General features: G+C 47.1%; 2 protein-coding genes across 3 annotated transcripts in view; both read left to right on the top strand.

The window, feature by feature from the left end:
* Positions 1 to 18701, top strand: part of LOC143295950 (uncharacterized) — a 343443-nt gene that overhangs the window by 254456 nt on the left and 70286 nt on the right. The window lies entirely within an intron of this gene.
* Positions 1 to 18701, top strand: part of LOC143296479 (TOG array regulator of axonemal microtubules protein 1-like) — an 88793-nt gene that overhangs the window by 47691 nt on the left and 22401 nt on the right. For both annotated transcript variants that reach the window (XM_076608436.1, XM_076608435.1), the window contains 5 exons: positions 1 to 28; positions 2624 to 2802; positions 3724 to 4034; positions 15002 to 15204; positions 18478 to 18685. The exon at positions 1 to 28 is cut by the window's left edge and continues 151 nt beyond it. In XM_076608436.1, the coding sequence (XP_076464551.1) occupies positions 1 to 28; positions 2624 to 2802; positions 3724 to 4034; positions 15002 to 15204; positions 18478 to 18685 (929 nt within the window). The remainder of the gene's footprint in view (positions 29 to 2623; positions 2803 to 3723; positions 4035 to 15001; positions 15205 to 18477; positions 18686 to 18701) is intronic.

The following is an 18701-nucleotide window of genomic DNA, read 5'->3' as shown; positions in this document are numbered from 1 at the left end:
CGTCTCTGTCTCCAGCATGCCCAGTCGGGTGAGGCTGTGTACTGATAGCTGTGTCCAGCACCCCTAGTGAGGCTGTGTACTGATAGCAGCACCCCTAGTGAGGCTGTGTACTGATAGCAGCACCCCTAGTGAGGCTGTGTACTGATAGTAGCACCCCAAGTGAGGCTGTGTACTGATAGCAGCACCCCAAGTGAGGCTGTGTACTGATAGCAGCACCCCTAGTGAGGCTATGTACTGATAACTGTGTCCAGCACCCCTAGTGAGGCTGTGTACTGATAGCTATGTCCTGCACCCCTAGTGAGGCTATGTACTGATAGCGGTGCCCAGCTCCCCTAGTGAGGCTATGTACTGATAACTGTGTCCAGCACCCCTAGTGAGGCTGTGTACTGATAGCTATGTCCTGCACCCCTAGTGAGGCTATGTACTGATAGCTGTGTCCTGCACCCCTAGTGAGGCTATGTACTGATAGCGGTGTCCAGCTTCCCTAGTGAGGCTATGTACTGATAGCGGTGTCCAGCTCCCCCAGTGAGGCTATGTACTGATAGCTGTGTCCAGCACCCCTAGTGAGGCTATGTACTGATAGCTGTGTCCAGCTCCCCTAGTGAGGCTATGTACTGATAGCTGTGTCCAGCACCCCTAGTGAGGCTATGTACTGATAGCTGTGTCCTGCACCCCTAGTGAGGCTATGTATTGATAGCTGTGTCCAGCACCCCTAGCGAGGCTATGTACTGACAGCTGTGTCCAGCTCCCCTAGTGAGGCTGTGTACTGATAGCTGTGTCCTGCACCCCTAGTGAGGCTATGTACTGATAGCGGTGTCCAGCTTCCCTAGTGAGGCTATGTACTGATAGCGGTGTCCAGCTCCCCCAGTGAGGCTATGTACTGATAGCTGTGTCCAGCACCCCTAGTGAGGCTATGTACTGATAGCTGTGTCCAGCACCCCTAGTGAGGCTATGTACTGATAGCTGTGTCCAGCACCCCTAGTGAGGCTGTGTACTGATAGCTGTGTCCAGCACCCCTAGTGAGGCTGTGTACTGATAGCTGTGTCCAGCACCCTTAGTGGAGTGAGGTATTGTAGGTGCTTTGATAGTCATGGGTGATAATGGTTTGTTCAGTAGCGCTTTTCAGACATCTCAAAGCATTTTGCGATGATGTGTCGGTTGGTCACAAGCTGCACAAGAGCACACTCACACATATGTATGCACACATACACACACGCACGTATGCATGAATACACGTACACACACACATAGCACACATGTATGCACATGCACACACACACACACACACACACACACACACACACACACACACACACACACACACACACACACATGCACATACGCACACACGTGCACAGTCAGACAAATAATGCACAAAAACACATGCATGCATGCACACACATGCAGTTTCAGTTTCAGTTTCAGTAGCTCAAGGAGGCGTCTCTGCGTTCGGACAAATCCATATGTGCACATGCATGGACAGAAATGAGTGTCTGAAGAATGTAGAGACAACTTGTGAGGTTTTTAGATGTGTGTGAGGGACTGAAACAGGCCGTGTATCCCAGCTGTATACAGCTGAAGAGTGGTGGGTTGTGTGATTCTGGTGAGTGTGGTATGCGTTTTGATTGTAGTTTCTGCCGTGTTTGAGATGAAAAAGAGGTGGCTGATGCAAGGCATATATATATGTGTCAATGTGTACGCAGTGTTCGAAGTGCATATCAGGTAAAAGTGTATGTGTGTGATATGCATGTGAGTGTGTGCACACATGTATGTGTGTGAGGAGGGGAGGGGGGGTGGCATATGTGTGGATTTTTTGTGTAGGCATGTGTGTGTGTGTGTGTGTGTGTGTGCGTGTGTCTGTGTGTGTGTGCGTGTGTGTGTGTGTGCGTGTGTGTGTGTGTGTGTGTGTGTGTGTGTGTGTGTGTGCGTGTCTGTGTGTGTGTGTGTGTATGTGTGCGTGTCTGTGTGTGTGTGTGTGTCTGTGTGTGTCTGTGTGCATGTGTGTGTGCGTGTCTCTGTGTGTGTGTGTCTGTGTGTGTCTGTGTGTGCGTGTCTGTGTGTGTGTGTGTGTGTGTGTGTGTGTGTGTGTGTGTGTGTGCTTCACTTCACATGTTCCTTCACTATTGTCTGCGTTTTCTGCCTTCCCAGTCTGTTGCCCTTTGGTGTTCTTTGCTGTTGTTGTTTTTGTTTTAATTCTTTTTTTCCCCCCAAGATTAGGCTGTGGTAAGGATGCCAGACCTTTCGCTGAATAATTTCTTTTTTTTTTATATATTTTTTTTTTTACTATACTACACACACACCTCACATATGTGCATTATCATAAATCCTGTGGTCCTGATCTCATTGATATCTGTGTAGGTGTTAACAAAGATATCTGTATAGACGTCTGTGTGTGTGTGTGTCAGACTGGGTGAATGCAAAGGTGTTAACAAAGATATCTATATAGACGTCACATGTGTGTGTGTTAACAAAGATATCTATATAGACGTCACATGTGTGTGTGTGTCAGACTGGGTCAGTGCGAAGGTGTTAACAAAGATATCTGTATAGACATCACATGTGTGTGTGTTAACAAAGATATCTATATAGACGTCACATGTGTGTGTGTGTGTGTGTGTGCCAGACTGGGTCGCTGCGAGGCAGGGGGCTGCGCAACAGCGCCAAGAACAAGGCCCAGCGCCTGTTTGACCGCATCGAGAAACAGGAGAGTCGGCAGAGCATGGCCTCCTCCCCCACGGAGTCGGACCGTGTGGAGGAGAGCGGCATCTTCAGCACCTCCAGCACCATCACCTCCGTCAAGAGGTCACTGCCCCCCCCCCCCCCCCATCCCCCCCCACAACACACACATACAGACCACCTCCAGCACCATCACCTCCGTCAAGAGGTCGTTCGCACACATACACACACACATGCACACACACACACACACACACACACACACACACACACAGAATGACTATTATAATTGTCATTATTGTTGTTGTAATTGTTTTTGTTAATCTTCTACTCTCTGTGTGAACACAGCAAACAAAATTTGGTGCTATATAAATCCTTTTATCACCATTATTGATGTTAAATATTCTTGCGTGTGTATGAACAACAAGATGGCAGCAGACCACATCACGGTGGAGCCTGCAGCTTCAGGTCAGTTATTGATATGAGATATGATTGTGTGTGCACAGCAAGAGGGCTGCAGACCACAGCACAGTGGAGCCTTCAGTTATTGATATGAGATATGATTGTGTGTGCACAGCAAGAGGGCTGCTGACCACAGCACGGTGGAGCCTTCAGCTTCAGGTCGGTTATTGATATGAGATATGATTGTGTGTGCACAGCAAAAGGTCTGCTGACCACATCACAGTGGAGCCTTCAGTTATTGATATGAGATATGATTGTGTGTGCACAGCAAGAGGGCTGCTGACCACAGCACGCTGGAGCCTTCAGCTTCAGGTCGGTTATTGATATGAGATATGATTGTGTGTGCACAGCAAGAGGGCTGCTGACCACAGCACGCTGGAGCCTTCAGCTTCAGGTCGGTTATTGATATGAGATATGATTGTGTGTGCACAGCAAGAGGGCTGCAGACCACAGCATGGTGGAGCCTTCAGCTTCAGGTCGGTTATTGATATGAGATATGATTGTGTGTGCACAGCAAGAGGTCTGCTGACCACATCACAGTGGAGCCTTCAGTTATTGATATGAGATATGATTGTGTGTGCACAGCAAGAGGGCAGCAGACCACAGCACAGTGGAGCCCAGGGCCAAAGGGACCTCCTACGGGTCTGTGGCACCCCGCAAGCGCAGCACAGAGAACTTGGACGTGAACGAGAACCGCCACACGGTGCACCTGGACTACAACCCCAACAGCGGGGTCACCTTCAGGGAGAACCCCAACTCCGACGTGCAGGTGGTGGGGCGGGGCTACAGCGAGGACAGCTCCTCTGGCCCCGCCTACGACACCAGCAGCACCACGACACGCTCCACGGGGCAGCCGGTCAACACGCGGGCCAGAGACAGACGTCGCACCACCAAAGGTAGTGAAGCATGGATATACATGTGTGTGTGTGTCTGCACAGACCTGACTGAAACCTGACTGGATTATGATCATGATAATAATGATCATGGTTTCTATTATTATAGCTCTGAGTCTTGTGCAGAGACAAAGAGCTTACACGCCTGTAATTCAGTGCATGCATGACTCTTAATTTACAGAAGTTGAAAAAGACAACTCGGGGAAACAAATGGTGAGAGCTTGGAGGCAGCTGTCGGTGGGCTCTGCTGATGTCAGCAGCCTGCAGTGTTTGTTAACTCTCTCCGGACGAAGGAATGCTCATGCATTACTACACAAAACGTATTCGGATTTGGACGAAGGAATGGAATAGCATTCTCCAAAAGTAAAATTCCATCATGCGTTGTACACATGATTTTGTGATTAGCCAAGCAGAGTGCGTTATTCTGGGTCACTCCACAATCGAACAGTATGATTGGTCAGCCTGGGATGTGTGGCCTGTCTCGCACATACGCTGACAAAGTCACTGACCGGTCGTCTGCTCGTGTGCCAGCCTGTTAGCAAAGCGGGCTCTTCTCAGAGTGTTGTGAAGAGAACAAGGCAGTGACGGCAACGTTTTAGGGTTGCCGAAGTACTTGAAATGCTACAAACTGAAGGGTCGGACATTGAAGAGGTGGATGATGACGAAGAAGAAAGCGAATTTAATGCAGAAAGCGAGCATGGGTATGGTGATTCGGGGTGAAAAATTGGCAGTATTTTCTACATATGGTAAAACTGTAAAAATAAGATGAGAAATTTGATTTTTTTTATATGTAATAGCTCAACACGTAATAAACCAGTTCTGAAAGTTTCATTTTCTTACACAGTATTTTGTATTTTTTGTAATTTTTTTCCAAACCCTTACAAATTGGCCGTCTGTGGGGAAAAGCAAGGGAGAAAACTTGTCGTCCCGAGTGAGTTAAGTGGACAGAACTTGGGTCTCTGACTGAATGTAGGCACTATACAAGTGTCAGTAGTGATACTGATGATAATCCCCATTGGAAGATAGGCACATCATCAGTATCCACAACGATGTGATCATCCCCACTGGGAGATAGGTACTAATGCCCACTGGAAGATAGGCATCATACCAGTATCAGTGGCGATACTGATGATACTCCTCACTGTAAGATAGGCACTATAGCAGTATCAATGATACTGATGATTCTCGTCACTGGAAGATAGGCACCATGCCAGCATCCATAATGATACAGTGGTGGCGATGGGGGTGTGTGTTGGGCCAGGTGACAGTGATGAAGGTTGTGGGGGGGTGTTGGGTCAGGTGACATTGATGAAGGTTGTTGGGGGGGGGGGGGGGGGGTATTGGGCCAGGTGACAGTGATGAAGGTTGTAGGGGGGTGTTGGGCCAGGTGACAGTGATGAAGGTTGTAGGGGGGGTGTTGGACCAGGTGACAGTGATGAAGGTTGTAGGGGGGTGTTGGACCAGGTGACAGTGATGAAGGTTGTAGGGGGGTGTTGGGACCAGGTGACAGTGATGAAGGTTGTAGGGGGGTGTTGGACCAGGTGACAGTGATGAAGGTTGTAGGGGGGTGTTGGGCCAGGTGACAGTGATGAAGGTTGTGGGGGGGTGTTGGGCCAGGTGACAGTGATGAAGGTTGTGGGGGGGTGTTGGACCAGGTGACAGTGATGAAGGTTGTGGGGGGGTGTTGGACCAGGTGACAGTGATGAAGGTTGTGGGGGGGTGTTGGGCCAGGTGACAGTGAAGGTTGTGGGGGGTGTTGGGCCAGGTGACAGTGATGAAGGTTGTGGGGGGGGGGGGGGGTGTTGGGCCAGGTGACAGTGATGAAGGTTGTGGGGGGTGTTGGGCCAGGTGACAGTGATGAAGGTTGTGGGGGGGGGGGGGTGTTGGGCCAAGTGACAGTGATGAAGGTTGTGGGGGTTGGGGGGGGGGTGTTGGGCCAGGTGACAGTGATGAAGGTTGTGGGGGGTGTTGGACCAGGTGACAGTGATGAAGGTTGTGGGGGGTGTTGGACCAGGTGACAGTGATGAAGGTTGTGGGGGGTGTTGGACCAGGTGACAGTGATGAGGGTTGTATGGGGGTGTTGGACCAGGTGACAGTGATGAAGGTTGTAGGGGGGTGTTGGACCAAGTGACAGTGATGAAGGTTGTAGGGGGGTGTTGGACCAGGTGACAGTGATGAAGGTTGTAGGGGGGTGTTGGGCCAGGTGACAGTGATGAAGGTTGTAGGGGGGTGTTGGGCCAGGTGACAGTGATGAAGGTTGTGGGGGGGGGGGGGGATGAAGGTTGTAGAGGGGCGGGGGGTGTTGGGGGGTGATGGTTCCAGGGGGTGTTGCGCACTGTACTGACGCTGTCTTTTCAGGCTCTCTCCTGTCCCCTCTGGGGGCCCCCCCCCTCTCCTCCACATGCCCGTCCATCTCGGCGCCGCTCTCCCCTGACTTGGACAGAGCGTGGGTGGGGGAGGAGGAGAAGGAGAGGTCCTCTCCACAGGACAGGATGGCGCTTGTGGGTCGCGGTATGTGTCCCCGTGCCATTGGTGCTGCCGCCTAGTGGCAGGGGCCACAGTAGATAGATAGATAGATAGATAGATAGACGTAGCTTGATGGACCTGTGGTAGATAGACGTAGCTTGATGGACCTGTACACTGTAGATAGATGTCGTAGCCTGAAGGACCTGTACCTGTCCCCTGTGCTTTCAGTGCAGTGACTGTGGCTGCAGTGCTTTGCTACATCCTCCTCTCTGCCTGCTGTACTTGTTTGTGGCTTTCTCTGTCGGGCAGCATGTCCTGCTTGTAGAACAGGGATTTGGGCCAGCAGAGCTGGTGAAGACTGCAGCAGAGGAAGGCCAGCAGTGGGATCTATAGACTTCTAGAACAGGGATTTGGGCCAGCAGAACTGTTGAAGACTGCAGCAGAGTAAGGCCAGCAGTGGGATCTATAGACTTCTAGAACAGGTGTGGGCCAGCAGAACTGATGAAGACTGCAGCAGAGGAAGGCCAGCAGTGGGATCTATAGACTTCTAGAACAGGTGTGGGCCAGCAGAACTGATGAAGACTGCAGCAGAGTAAGGCCAGCAGTGGGATCTATAGGCTTCTAGAACAGGAGGTGTGGGCCATCAGCAGAACTGATGAAGACTGCAGCAGAGGAAGGCCAGCAGTGGGATCTATAGACTTCCAGAACAGGAGGTGTTGGCCAGCAGAACTGGCGAAGACTGCAGCAGAGTAAGGCCAGCAGTGGGATCTATAGACTTCTAGAACAGGGATTTGGGCCAGCAGAACTGTTGAAGACTGCAGCAGAGTAAGGCCAGCAGTGGGATCTATAGGCTTCTAGAACAGGAGGTGTTGGCCACCAGCAGAACTGTTGAAGACTGCAGCAGAGTAAGGCCAGCAGTGGGATCTATAGACTTCTAGAACAGGTGTGGGCCATCATCAGAACTGATGAAGACTGCAGCAGAGGAAGGCCAGCAGTGGGATCTATAGACTTCCAGAACAGGAGGTGTTGGCCAGCAGAACTGTTGAAGACTGCAGCAGAGTAAGGCCAGCAGTGGGATCTATAGACTTCCAGAACAGGAGGTGTTGGCCAGCAGAACTGTTGAAGACTGCAGCAGAGTAAGGCCAGCATTGGGATCTATAGACTTCTAGAACAGGAGGTGTTGGCCACCAGCAGAACTGATGAAGACTGCAGCAGAGTAAGGCCGGCAGTGGGATCTATAGACTTCTAGAACAGGAGGTGTGGGCGATGAGAACTGGTGAAGACTGCAGCAGAGTAAGGCCAGCAGTGGGATCTGTAGACTTCTAGAACAAGATGTGTGGGCCATCATCAGAGCTGGTGAAGACTGCAGAAGAGTAAGGCCAGCAGTGGGATCTATAGACTTCTAGAACAGGAGGTGTGGGCCATCAGCAGAACTGGTGAAGACTGCAGCAGAGTAAGGCCAGCAGTGGGATCTATAGACTTCCAGAACAGGAGGTGTTGGCCAGCAGAACTGTTGAAGACTGCAGCAGAGTAAGGCCAGCAGTGGGATCTATAGACTTCTAGAACAGGAGGTGTGGGCCATCAGCAGAACTGTTGAAGACTGCAGCAGAGTAAGGCCAGCATTGGGATCTATAGACTTCCAGAACAGGAGGTGTTGGCCATCAGCAGAACTGGTGAAGACTGCAGGAGAGTAAGGCCAGCAGTGGGATCTATAGACTTCTAGAACAGGGATTTGGGCCAGCAGAACTGTTGAAGACTGCAGCAGAGTAAGGCCAGCAGTGGGATCTATAGGCTTCTAGAACAGGAGGTGTGGGCCACCATCAGAACTGGTGAAGACTGCAGCAGAGTAAGGCCAGCAGTGGGATCTATAGACTTCTAGAACAGGAGGTGTGGGCCATCATCAGAACTGGTGAAGACTGCAGCAGAGTATGGCCACCAGTAGTGGGATCAAAAGACGTTTGGATATTCTTCAGGTTCAGTCCTGTGTGTGCACTTGAATTATACCACACTGGCAGTGATAAGAGAATATTGTGTATCATGAAGGAGACTTGACATTAGATGTTGCAAGTTTTGCATGAAATCCACTTGCAATACTGAATTTGTTGTTGTTGTTGTTGGGGATTTGGAATTGTTGAATATGGTATGTTATTATGGAAGGATTTTTTTTTTTTAAAGAAGAAAAAAATTGCTGTTATTTAAGTGAAATAAATACATGTTCACGACAAAGATGCTGTTTAAGAATTGTATGGATGTAACTTCTGACGCTTAATTTGAAAGCATACTTCACCAGAAAGACAGTAAAAAAACAACTACAAACCTATGATACGGTGATAAGATTCTTGAAATAGCTTGACTTTTAAAGATGTCGTGCAGCAGTACAGTGCCATATTAAGTGTAGAATTCTTGTTGTCACTAGCTTTGATAAGTGCATTGACAATGTAGAATTCCTGTTGTCACTAGCTTTGACAAGTGCATTGACAATGTAGAATTCCTGTTGTTACTAGCTTTGATAAGTGCATTGACAGTGTAGAATTCCTGTTGTCACTAGCTTTGATAAGTGCATTGACAACGTAGAATTCCTGTTGTCACTAGCTTTGATAAGTGGATTGACAACGTAGAATTCCTGTTGTCACTAGCTTTGATAAGTGCATTGACAATAGTGGATCTGGACTTAAGCGCGTTGGGTTACGCTGCTGGTCGGGCATCTGCTTGGCAGATGTGGTGTAGCGTATATGGATTTGACCGAACGCAGTGACGCCTCCTTGAGCTACTGACACTGATACCGATACTGGATGTGGACTGGGTAGGCAAAGCATGCAACTGATAGACAGAATGTCTGTTACAAAACTGATTGTTGTGGATGTCTGTTACAAAACTGATCGTTGTGTGTGCTAGCATTGGTCTGTTTTGTACTTGATCAGTAATTGTACATGTAGATCCATTTAGTCCTTGATGTGAAGGAGATGTGCATTGTTCTCACATGAGAGATTTGTTTGTCTGTAAAGTCTGTGTGAAAATTCTTGTGGTGAAGACGTGTTGATTAAATTGCACTCGTGAAGGCATGTTGATTGCTTCAGGACAGTTGTGGAGAATGGTCACTGTATGCGTGACATGATCTGTGACGACACACATGGAGATGAAGTGGCTTTAATGTGACTGTTCAAGAAACAGATAGGTGACTGTGTCTCCTGTGTGGACAAAATGATAGCAAGGCTTGTTGCAGTCTCTTGGCATTCCAGCAGTCTTAAACAAAAAGATTTTTGTCAGCAGGAAAGGTAACTCTCTTGTTTGAGCAGGAAAACTAAATTGCCGTCATTGTGACTGTAAATCGTGTGGAGCAGTATTGGTGACTATAAAGTGTGTGGAGCAGTATTACTGTTAGTGATGATTAGAAGAGTTGTGAGGTGATAAGAGTTGTGAGGTGATACAAAGAAAGTTTGAAACTTGTGGACAGTGACGCATTATGAAACATTGTACATGGTTCTGTGTTGGACTAGTTCCTTGTGGAAGGCTGTGAGGAAAGGGGTGTGTAGGGATGTGATACTGACCAGTGTGACGTTGATGTGTGATGGAGAGAGAGAGCAATTGGTCCTGGCGTGTTGCTGTGTTTGGAAAGAGTGGCGCAAGTAAGATCTGTTGTTCAGGTCAAGGGTGAAACGTCCCGTAGGTTTTTACAGCCATCAGGGCAGTGAATTATATGTATATAATGTAGTGATGAACACATTGATCATTTCCACACTAATCCAAAAGAGACCTGTGTGCCAGAGAATGTGAAGCCGCCCAGAAGCTAGATGCAGAAAGTGGATACTGGCCTGCCTTGTGTGTGTGTGTGTGCTTGTCTGTGTTCTCTGATCAGTATGAAGTCAGTCAACAGACAGGATCCATGTGTGTATGTGTCTGTGCTTGTCTGTGTTCTCTGATCAGTATGAAGTCAGTCAACAGACAGGATCCATGTGTGTGTGTCTGTGCTTGTCTGTGTTCTCTGATCAGTATGAAGTCAGTCAACACACAGAATCCGTGTGTGTGTGTCTGTGTGTGTCTGTGTGTGTCTGTACTTGTCTGTGTTCTCTGATCAGTATGAAGTCAGTCAACACACAGGATCCATGTGTGTGTGTCTGTGCCTGTCTGTGTTCTCTGATCAGTATGAAGTCAGTCAACACAGAGGATCCATGTGTGTGTGTGTCTGTGTGTGTCTGTGCTTGTCTGTGTTCTCTGATCAGTATGAAATCAGTCAACAGACAGGATCCATGTGTGTGTGTGTCTGTACCTGTGTTCTCTGATCAGCATGAAGTCAGTCAAGAAAAGTTATGAATTATTATTATTATTATTATTATTATTAGTCAACACACAGGATCTGTTTGGGCCAAGGTCCTGTCAAAGTCTTTAGTATCGGCAGATTGATGGGGGACTGTCACTGGACGGATTTGGTGGTGATCTCCACTCTGAAGGGGGCGCTCACCTCAGTCTGGCTCTGCAGCTAAACAGTTATTGTCATCAGTAGTGGGCTTGGGCAGTGGTTTCCAGAGTATGTTGAATGACAACAGACACAAGTGAACATGACCAAAGTGACTCATCAGCAGTGCAGGGTCTCCTCTTGCGTGTGGACTGCTGGCACTGAGATTGTGGCAGAGGAACCCGGGTGTGACTGCTCATGGGGAATGCACAATGAGTAGAAACAGTGCATGCAGACAGGGTTGAAAAAAAACAAAACAAAAAAACAAAAGTCCAGGTAGTGATACTGTGTCTCCTTTGGTGTGAGACATAGGTAGGTTGATGACAGCTGTGTATGGAATAGTCTGTGACCAGAACTGCATTGGTGCTGTGATGTGTTTGTCCCCCTTGGTGTGAGGTGCACGGTACAGTCTGTGACTAGGACTGCATTGGTGCTGTGATGTGTTTGTCCCCCTTGGTGTGAGGTGCACGGTACAGTCTGTGACTAGGACTGCATTGGTGCTGTGATGTGTTTGTCCCCCCTTGGTGTGAGGTGCACGGTACAGTCTGTGACCAGAACTGCATTGGTGCTGTGATATGTTTGTACTGGTAGTGGCTACAACAGTGTTGTGTCAAATGGACAGTATTTCTATATAGTAGCTAGATCTGTTCTCTGTGGACTTAGACAATGCTTCGTGAATGGTGCCTCAGCTGTTTCAAACAAAAGCAAGTGATACCACGGATGTGCTTTGCATGCATGTAGACTTAATTTGTAACTAATATGTAGTGGCTTTGGATTTGTTGGAGCATTTTATAAGTGTTGGAGGTTTTGTTGTCTTTGCTGTCTCTATTTGTCAGTCTCCACCTCTAACTCCCCCATCCCGACACACACTCCTGTCTCAGCGTTATGTATATTATGAGAGATGTATCAAAATGCCAATTGTCATCAAATCTCAGTGAAGCCGCTTCAGACTTTGCAGTTCTTAACCCTTTGAGCCCTGACCACCGCTTTACCGGTGGTGGGGAGGGGTGGCATAATGCCTGGCCACCAGTTGAGCGGTGCGTAAACACTTGTCGTGTTTTGCTATTGGTTGACTTATATTGAAGAGCCAATCAGAAAAACCGTAATATTCTGACGTCAGCGAATGTAGTACCAACATTGCCACGCCTTTTCACTATGTTTTGTGCATGTGCTTTGGATAAAAAAAGATTGATTTCTACCATGAAGCGTGCAGTATCAACCTGACACACCTCCTTTGATCAACTGATTTTGCATGCTCATATTCATTTTCAACATCACTATCTGTAGCAAAATCATCCAATTCGAATTCCACCTCACTATCAGAGTAATCATTGTCATACTCTACTTCCAATAAATCATCAAGCATATCAATTACTTGCTGCGTTGTGTACAGTTGTTTTCTCGCATATTTTGTCCCTGATTTCTGCCCTGACGGGCCAGGTTGAGACTCTGCACGCTTCAAGTGTTTACACACTGCTCAACCGGTGGCTGGGCATAATGTCATTTTTCTCTGCCACCGGTAAAGCGGTGGTCAGGGCTCAAAGGGTTAATATTGTAGATTTTGGACTGATGATGCGGAAAATGTTTGCATGTATCATTATTTTTTAACAATTCACCTTTATGTTAAAAAAAATGCTTTGGGTTTTAGATATAAGTTTCAGTTTCAGAGAGAAATAGATAAAGAGCAAAAATGAATCAGATTGAAGAATACTGTCTGTATGTGATTGTGTGTGTGTGTGCGAGAAGTTTCAGGACCTCAGTTACAACCATCTCGTTTCCTTACATCCTCAGCTCTTTATTGTGAAATCTCTGCATTTTTGCTTTCAATGAACATGCCCGTATGTGTGTGGGAATCTTTATTTCTTTTGTTTCACTGCATTTTGGACAGTGTTTACAGATAGACAACACCAGTTATTCTCACACCATTCAACTCTTTCAGTGATTCTTCTTCTTGTGGTTGGTCAGAATTTCAGTGATTCACTCGCCAGTATTACAGTATAACTTATCGTCACACCATTTAACTGTATTACTACTTAGTCTCAGTTTCATAGTGTTGGTTATTCTCACACTAGTTGACCATATCAGTTAATCTCACACTGTTTGACCATGCCAGTTATTCTGATACCGTTTTGATAATGTTGGTTTAGTTTTGCACCATTTGACAGTATTACTTAGTGTTTCTCATTCTCATTCTCATTCTCACGCTGTTTGACTGTGTTAGTTATTCTCCCACTGTTTGACAGTGTTGCTCATTCTCACACTACTTGACACACTATTTAACAGTATCAGCTATTCTATCACCATTTGACACTATCAGTTATTCTGTCACCATTTGACAGTATCAGTTATTCTATCACCATTTGACAGTGACAGTTATACCATTTGACTGCATCAGTTATTCTGTCACCATTTGACAGTGTCAGTTATACCATTTGACAGTGTCGTTTATTCTATTACCATTTGACAGTGTCAGTTAATCTGTCACCATTTCACAGTGTCAGTTAATCTGTCACCATTTGACAGTATCAGTTATTTTATCACCATTTGACAGTATCAGATATTCTATCAACATCTGACAGTGTCAGTTATTCTGTCACCATTTGACAGTGTCCGTTATTCTGCCACCATTTGACAGTATCAATTATTCTGTCACCATTTGACAGTGTCAGTTATACCATTTGACAGTATCAGTTATTCTATCACCATTTGACAGTGACAGTTATACCATTTGACTGTATCAGTTATTTTGTCACCATTTGGCAGTATCAGTTATTTTATCACCATTTGACGGTATCAGATATTCTATCAACATTTGACAGTGTCAGTTATACCATTTGACAGTATCAGTTATTCTGTCACCATTTGACAGTGTCAGTTACACCATTTGACAGCATCAGTTATTCTGTCACCATCTGACAGCATCAGTTATTCTATCGTCATTTGACAGCATCAGTTATTCTATCACCATTTGCAAGCATTAGTTATTTTCACACCATTTGACAGCATCATTTATTCCGATACCAGTTAACAGTATCAGCTGTTCTACCGCCCTTTGACGGCATCAGACATTCTCACTCCACAAACGAACTAGCACCTCATCGCAGGCTAAAGTTTTTGGACAGCCGGCTTGGCAAGCATCAAGTCATTCTCACACCAGGAGCTAAGTCAGGCTGTGAATGACCCTGTTGCTCTGTGTGTCTGTCCCCCTCCACCCTGCAGGCATGTTTGAGTCATCGGCCAGCATGTCAGAGTACCCTGTGTCCTCCTCCGGAATGGCAGAGAAAGCAGAGCGCCGGCACCATTTGACAGTGTCCGTTATTCTGTCACCATTTGACAGTATCAGTTATTCTGTCACCATTTGACGGTATCAGTTATTCTGTCACCATTTGACAGTATCAGTTATTCTGTCACCATTTGACGGTATCAGTTATTCTGTCACCATTTGACAGTGTCATTTATACCATTTGACGGTATTAGTTATTCTGTCACTATTTGACAGTATCAGTTATTCTATCACCATTTGACAGTGACAGTTATACCATTTGACTGTATCAGTTATTTTATCACCATTTGACAGTATCAGTTATACCATTTGACTGTATCAGTTATTTTATCACCATTTGACAGTATGCTAAAACTGAAACTTGTCAGTATCAGTTTTTTTATCACCATTTGACAGTATCAGTTATTCTGTCACCATTTGACAGTGTCAGGTATACCATTTGACAGCATCAGTTATTCTGTCACCATTTGACAGTGTTAGTTATACCATTTGACAGCATCAGTTATTCTGTCACCATTTGCAAGCATTAGTTATTTTCACACCATTTGACAGCATCATTTATTCCGATACCAGTTAACAGTATCAGCTGTTCTACCGCCCTTTGACGGCATCAGACATTCTCACTCCACAAACGAACTAGCACCTCATCGCAGGCTAAAGTTTTTGGACAGCCGGCTTGGCAAGCATCAAGTCATTCTCACACCAGGAGCTAAGTCAGGCTGTGAATGACCCTGTTGCTCTGTGTGTCTGTCCCCCTCCACCCTGCAGGCATGTTTGAGTCATCGGCCAGCATGTCAGAGTACCCTGTGTCCTCCTCCGGAATGGCAGAGAAAGCAGAGCGCCGGCGCCTAGAAGGGGGAGCCAAGGGGGCGGCCCCTGCCGGGGTGGTGGGGGTGGCTGTCCGCAGCACGGCTGACATGTCCTCTGCTGATCCCGAGTCCAGCACTGCTGCTGAGGATGACAGTGAAGATGTGAGTGTTACATCGGTATGTGTGTGTGTGTGTGGAGACAGTGAAGATGTGTGTGTTACATCAGTATGTGTGTTTGTGTGGAGACAGTGAAGATGTGTGTGTTACATCAGTATGTGTGTTTGTGTGGAGACAGTGAAGATGTGTGTGTTACATCAGTATGTGTGTTTGTGTGGAGACACTGAAGATGTGAGTGTTGTGTGTGGGGTGTGTTTGTGTGGACACAGTGAAGATGTGTGTGTTACATCAGTATGTGTGTTTGTGTGGAGACACTGAAGATGTGAGTGTTACATCAGTGTGTGTGTGTGTGTGTGTGTGTGTATGTGTGGAGACAGTGAAGATGTGAGTGTTACATCAGTGTGTGTGTGTGTGTGGAGACAGTGAAGATGTGAGTGTGTGGAGACGGTGAAGATGTGAGTGTAACATCAGTGTGTGTGTGTGTGGAGACAGTGAAGATGTGTTGTGTGGAGACCATGAAGATGTGAGTGTTGTTGTGGGATGTCATGGTGTGTGTGTGTGTGTGGAGACATCCAGATTCCTATTGTTTTCCAGTCTGTGAAGATGGCTGTGGTCCCGTTCTCATCAGTTACATAATTGCTCGTGTTGATTTCTCTGCAGATTGACCTTCCTGCCATTGTAGTGGTGGTTCATCTCCTCGTGTGTGTGTGTGTGTGTGTGTGTGTGTGTGATTTGTTTTTGTTTTATTTTTGTTTTGTTTTGTTTATTGTTTCACTGTGGCCATTGATTTCACTTATTATTTGTATTTGTATTTCTTTTTATCACAACAGATTTCTCTGTGTGAAATTCGGGCTGCTCTCCCCAGGGAGAGCGCGTCACTATGCTACAACGCCACCCATTTTTTTGTATTTTTTTTCCTGCATGCAGTTTTATTTGTTTTTCCTATCGAAGTGGATTGCCAGGCACAACCCTGTTGTTGCCATGGGTTCTTTTATGTGTGCTAAGTGCATGCTGCACACGGGACCTCGGTTTATCGTCTCATCCGAATAACTAGTGTCCAGACCACCACTCAAGGTCTAGTGGAGGGTGGGAGAAAATATGGGCGGCTAAGCCATGATTCAAACCAGCACGCTCAGATTCTCTGGCTTCCTAGGTGGACGTGTTACCTCTAGGCCATCACTCCACTGCCCCTTAGTTCCTGCCCCTAAAGTCCTTCTGTGTATTTTTTGAAAGAAAACAAACCATTCGATGTCAGCAAGTCGGTGCAGCACGATAACACAAGCACCAACATGCCCATGTTTCCAGCCCAGACGTTTCATGCTTGATTGACGGAGCGCTGAAACCAGTTCAGGCTGTGCTGTTCCAATTTCACATCTCCTCTCCATGACAACCTGTAAACAGCAGCCATTGATTGGAAACCCCGACATGTATTTCAGTGCTGTTGTTGATTGGGAGAGTGGGGGAGGGAAGGGGGGTGGGTGTGGGGGGTGGGAGGTGATCCCGATGAATGAAAAGTGTGGTTGATCTTCTTCTTCTTCTTCTGCGTTCACTCGTATGCACAGGAGTGGGCTTTTACTTGTATGACCGTTTTTACCCCGCTATGTAGGCAGCCATACTCTGTTTTCAGGGGTGTGCATGCTGGGTATGTTCTTGTTTCCATAACCCACCGAACACTGACATGGATTACAGGATCTGTAACGTGCGTATTTGATCTTCTGCTTGTATATACAAACGAAGGGGGTTCAGGCACTAGCAGGTCTGCACATATGTTGACCTGGGAGATCATAAAAATCTCCACCCTTTACCCACCAGGCGCAGTCACCGTGATTCGAACCCGGGACCCTCAGATTGACAGTCCAACGCTTTAACCACTGGGCTATTGCGCCCGTCAGTGTGGTTGATCAAAGCTTCTATTCTATGGGCTGGCTTGGAGAAAGTGGCAGGGGGTACATGAGACAGGTTCCTCTGTGAGCATCAGTAGATGGGTAGCAGCAGTGTGAAGAGATATGGTGTTGGGCGAAGACTGAACACCGGTGATTGGAGTGTGGGGTCACATCCACGCTACATCACTCCAGCTGCTTCCATGCGCTGTTTTTGGTCGCGGGGGTCACATCCAGCGTACATCACTCCAGCTGCTTTCATGCGCTGTTTTTGGTCGCGGGGGTCACATCCAGGGTACATCACCCCAGCTGCTTTCATGCGCTATTTTGGTGGCGGGGGTCACATCCAGGGTACATCACCCCAGCTGCTTTCATGTGCTATTTTGGTCGCGGGGTCACATCCAGGGTACACCTCTCCAGCTGCTTTCATGTTCTATTTTTGGTCGCGGGGGTCACATCCAGGGTACACCTCTCCAGCTGCTTTCATGTTCTATTTTTGGTCGCGGGGGTCACATCCAGGGTACATCACTACAGTGGCTTTTATGTGCTATTTTGGTCGCTGTTCTGGTGGTGGTGGTGGTGGTGGTGGGAATCTGAGGGAAAAAACATGATTCTGACAGATGAGACTTCACTGACAGCGCTTGAACTGTGTGCCTGCTCAAGAGAGAGAGAGAGAGAGAGAGAGAAAGAGGAAGATGATTTGTGTGAAATGAGATATGATAACATCTCTCTGAGTCTCTGTGTGTGTGTGTGTGTGTGTGTGTGTGTGTGTGATGCATTAAGGATAAGATCTGTATGTGTTATTTCCCTCTGACTGGGTTGGTAGATGGACATGTGGTTACATTCTTCCAAGGCAGGCTTGTGTCGTCAGTTTGGCTTTTTTATTCTTCCCCCTTTTTTTTTTCCATGGTCATCTTATTCATTGACCATGATGATGACGATGTGTGTGTTGCTGTGTGTCAGGACCATGTATAATGACGATGACCATGATGACGACGATGTGCGTGTTGATGTGTGTCAGGACCATGTATGATGACGATGACCATGATGATGACGATGTGCGTGTTGATGTGTGTCAGGACCATGTATGATGATGACGATGACCATGATGATGTCGATGTGCGTGTTGCTGTGTATCAGGACCATGTATGATGATGATGACTATGATGATGACGATGTGTGTGTTGCTGTGTGTCAGGACCATGTATGATGATGACGATGACCATGATGATGATGATGTGCGTGTTGCTGTGTGTCAGGACCATGTATGATGATGATGACCATGATGATGACGATGTGCGTGTTGCTGTGTGTCAGGACCATGTATGATGATGACGATGACCATGATGATGACTATGTGCGTGTTGCTGTGTGTCAGGACCATGTATGATGATGACGATGACCCATGATGACGACAATGTGCATGTTGCTGTGTCAGGACCACCCCAGCCTGGCCAAGTCGTTCCAGCGGTCCATCGCCAACAAGCAGCGGCAGAAGAAGGAGCAGGAGGAGAAGGCCAAGCAGGAGAGGGAGAGGGAGAGTGAGCAGCGGCAGAGGGAGCGCGACGACAAGCTGAGGCAGGAGAGAGAGCGCCAGCAGCAGAAGCTGAAGAAACTGGGCACCAACGACAGCCTCCATGTGGAACGTGAGTCTGCTGGCAG

This window comes from Babylonia areolata, chromosome 21 (genome assembly GCF_041734735.1).
Source record: "Babylonia areolata isolate BAREFJ2019XMU chromosome 21, ASM4173473v1, whole genome shotgun sequence".
In the NCBI taxonomy this organism is placed as follows: domain Eukaryota; kingdom Metazoa; phylum Mollusca; class Gastropoda; order Neogastropoda; family Buccinidae; genus Babylonia; species Babylonia areolata.
The sequence above is the reverse complement of the archived record's forward strand: the minus strand, read 5'-3'. Positions and strand labels throughout refer to the sequence as shown.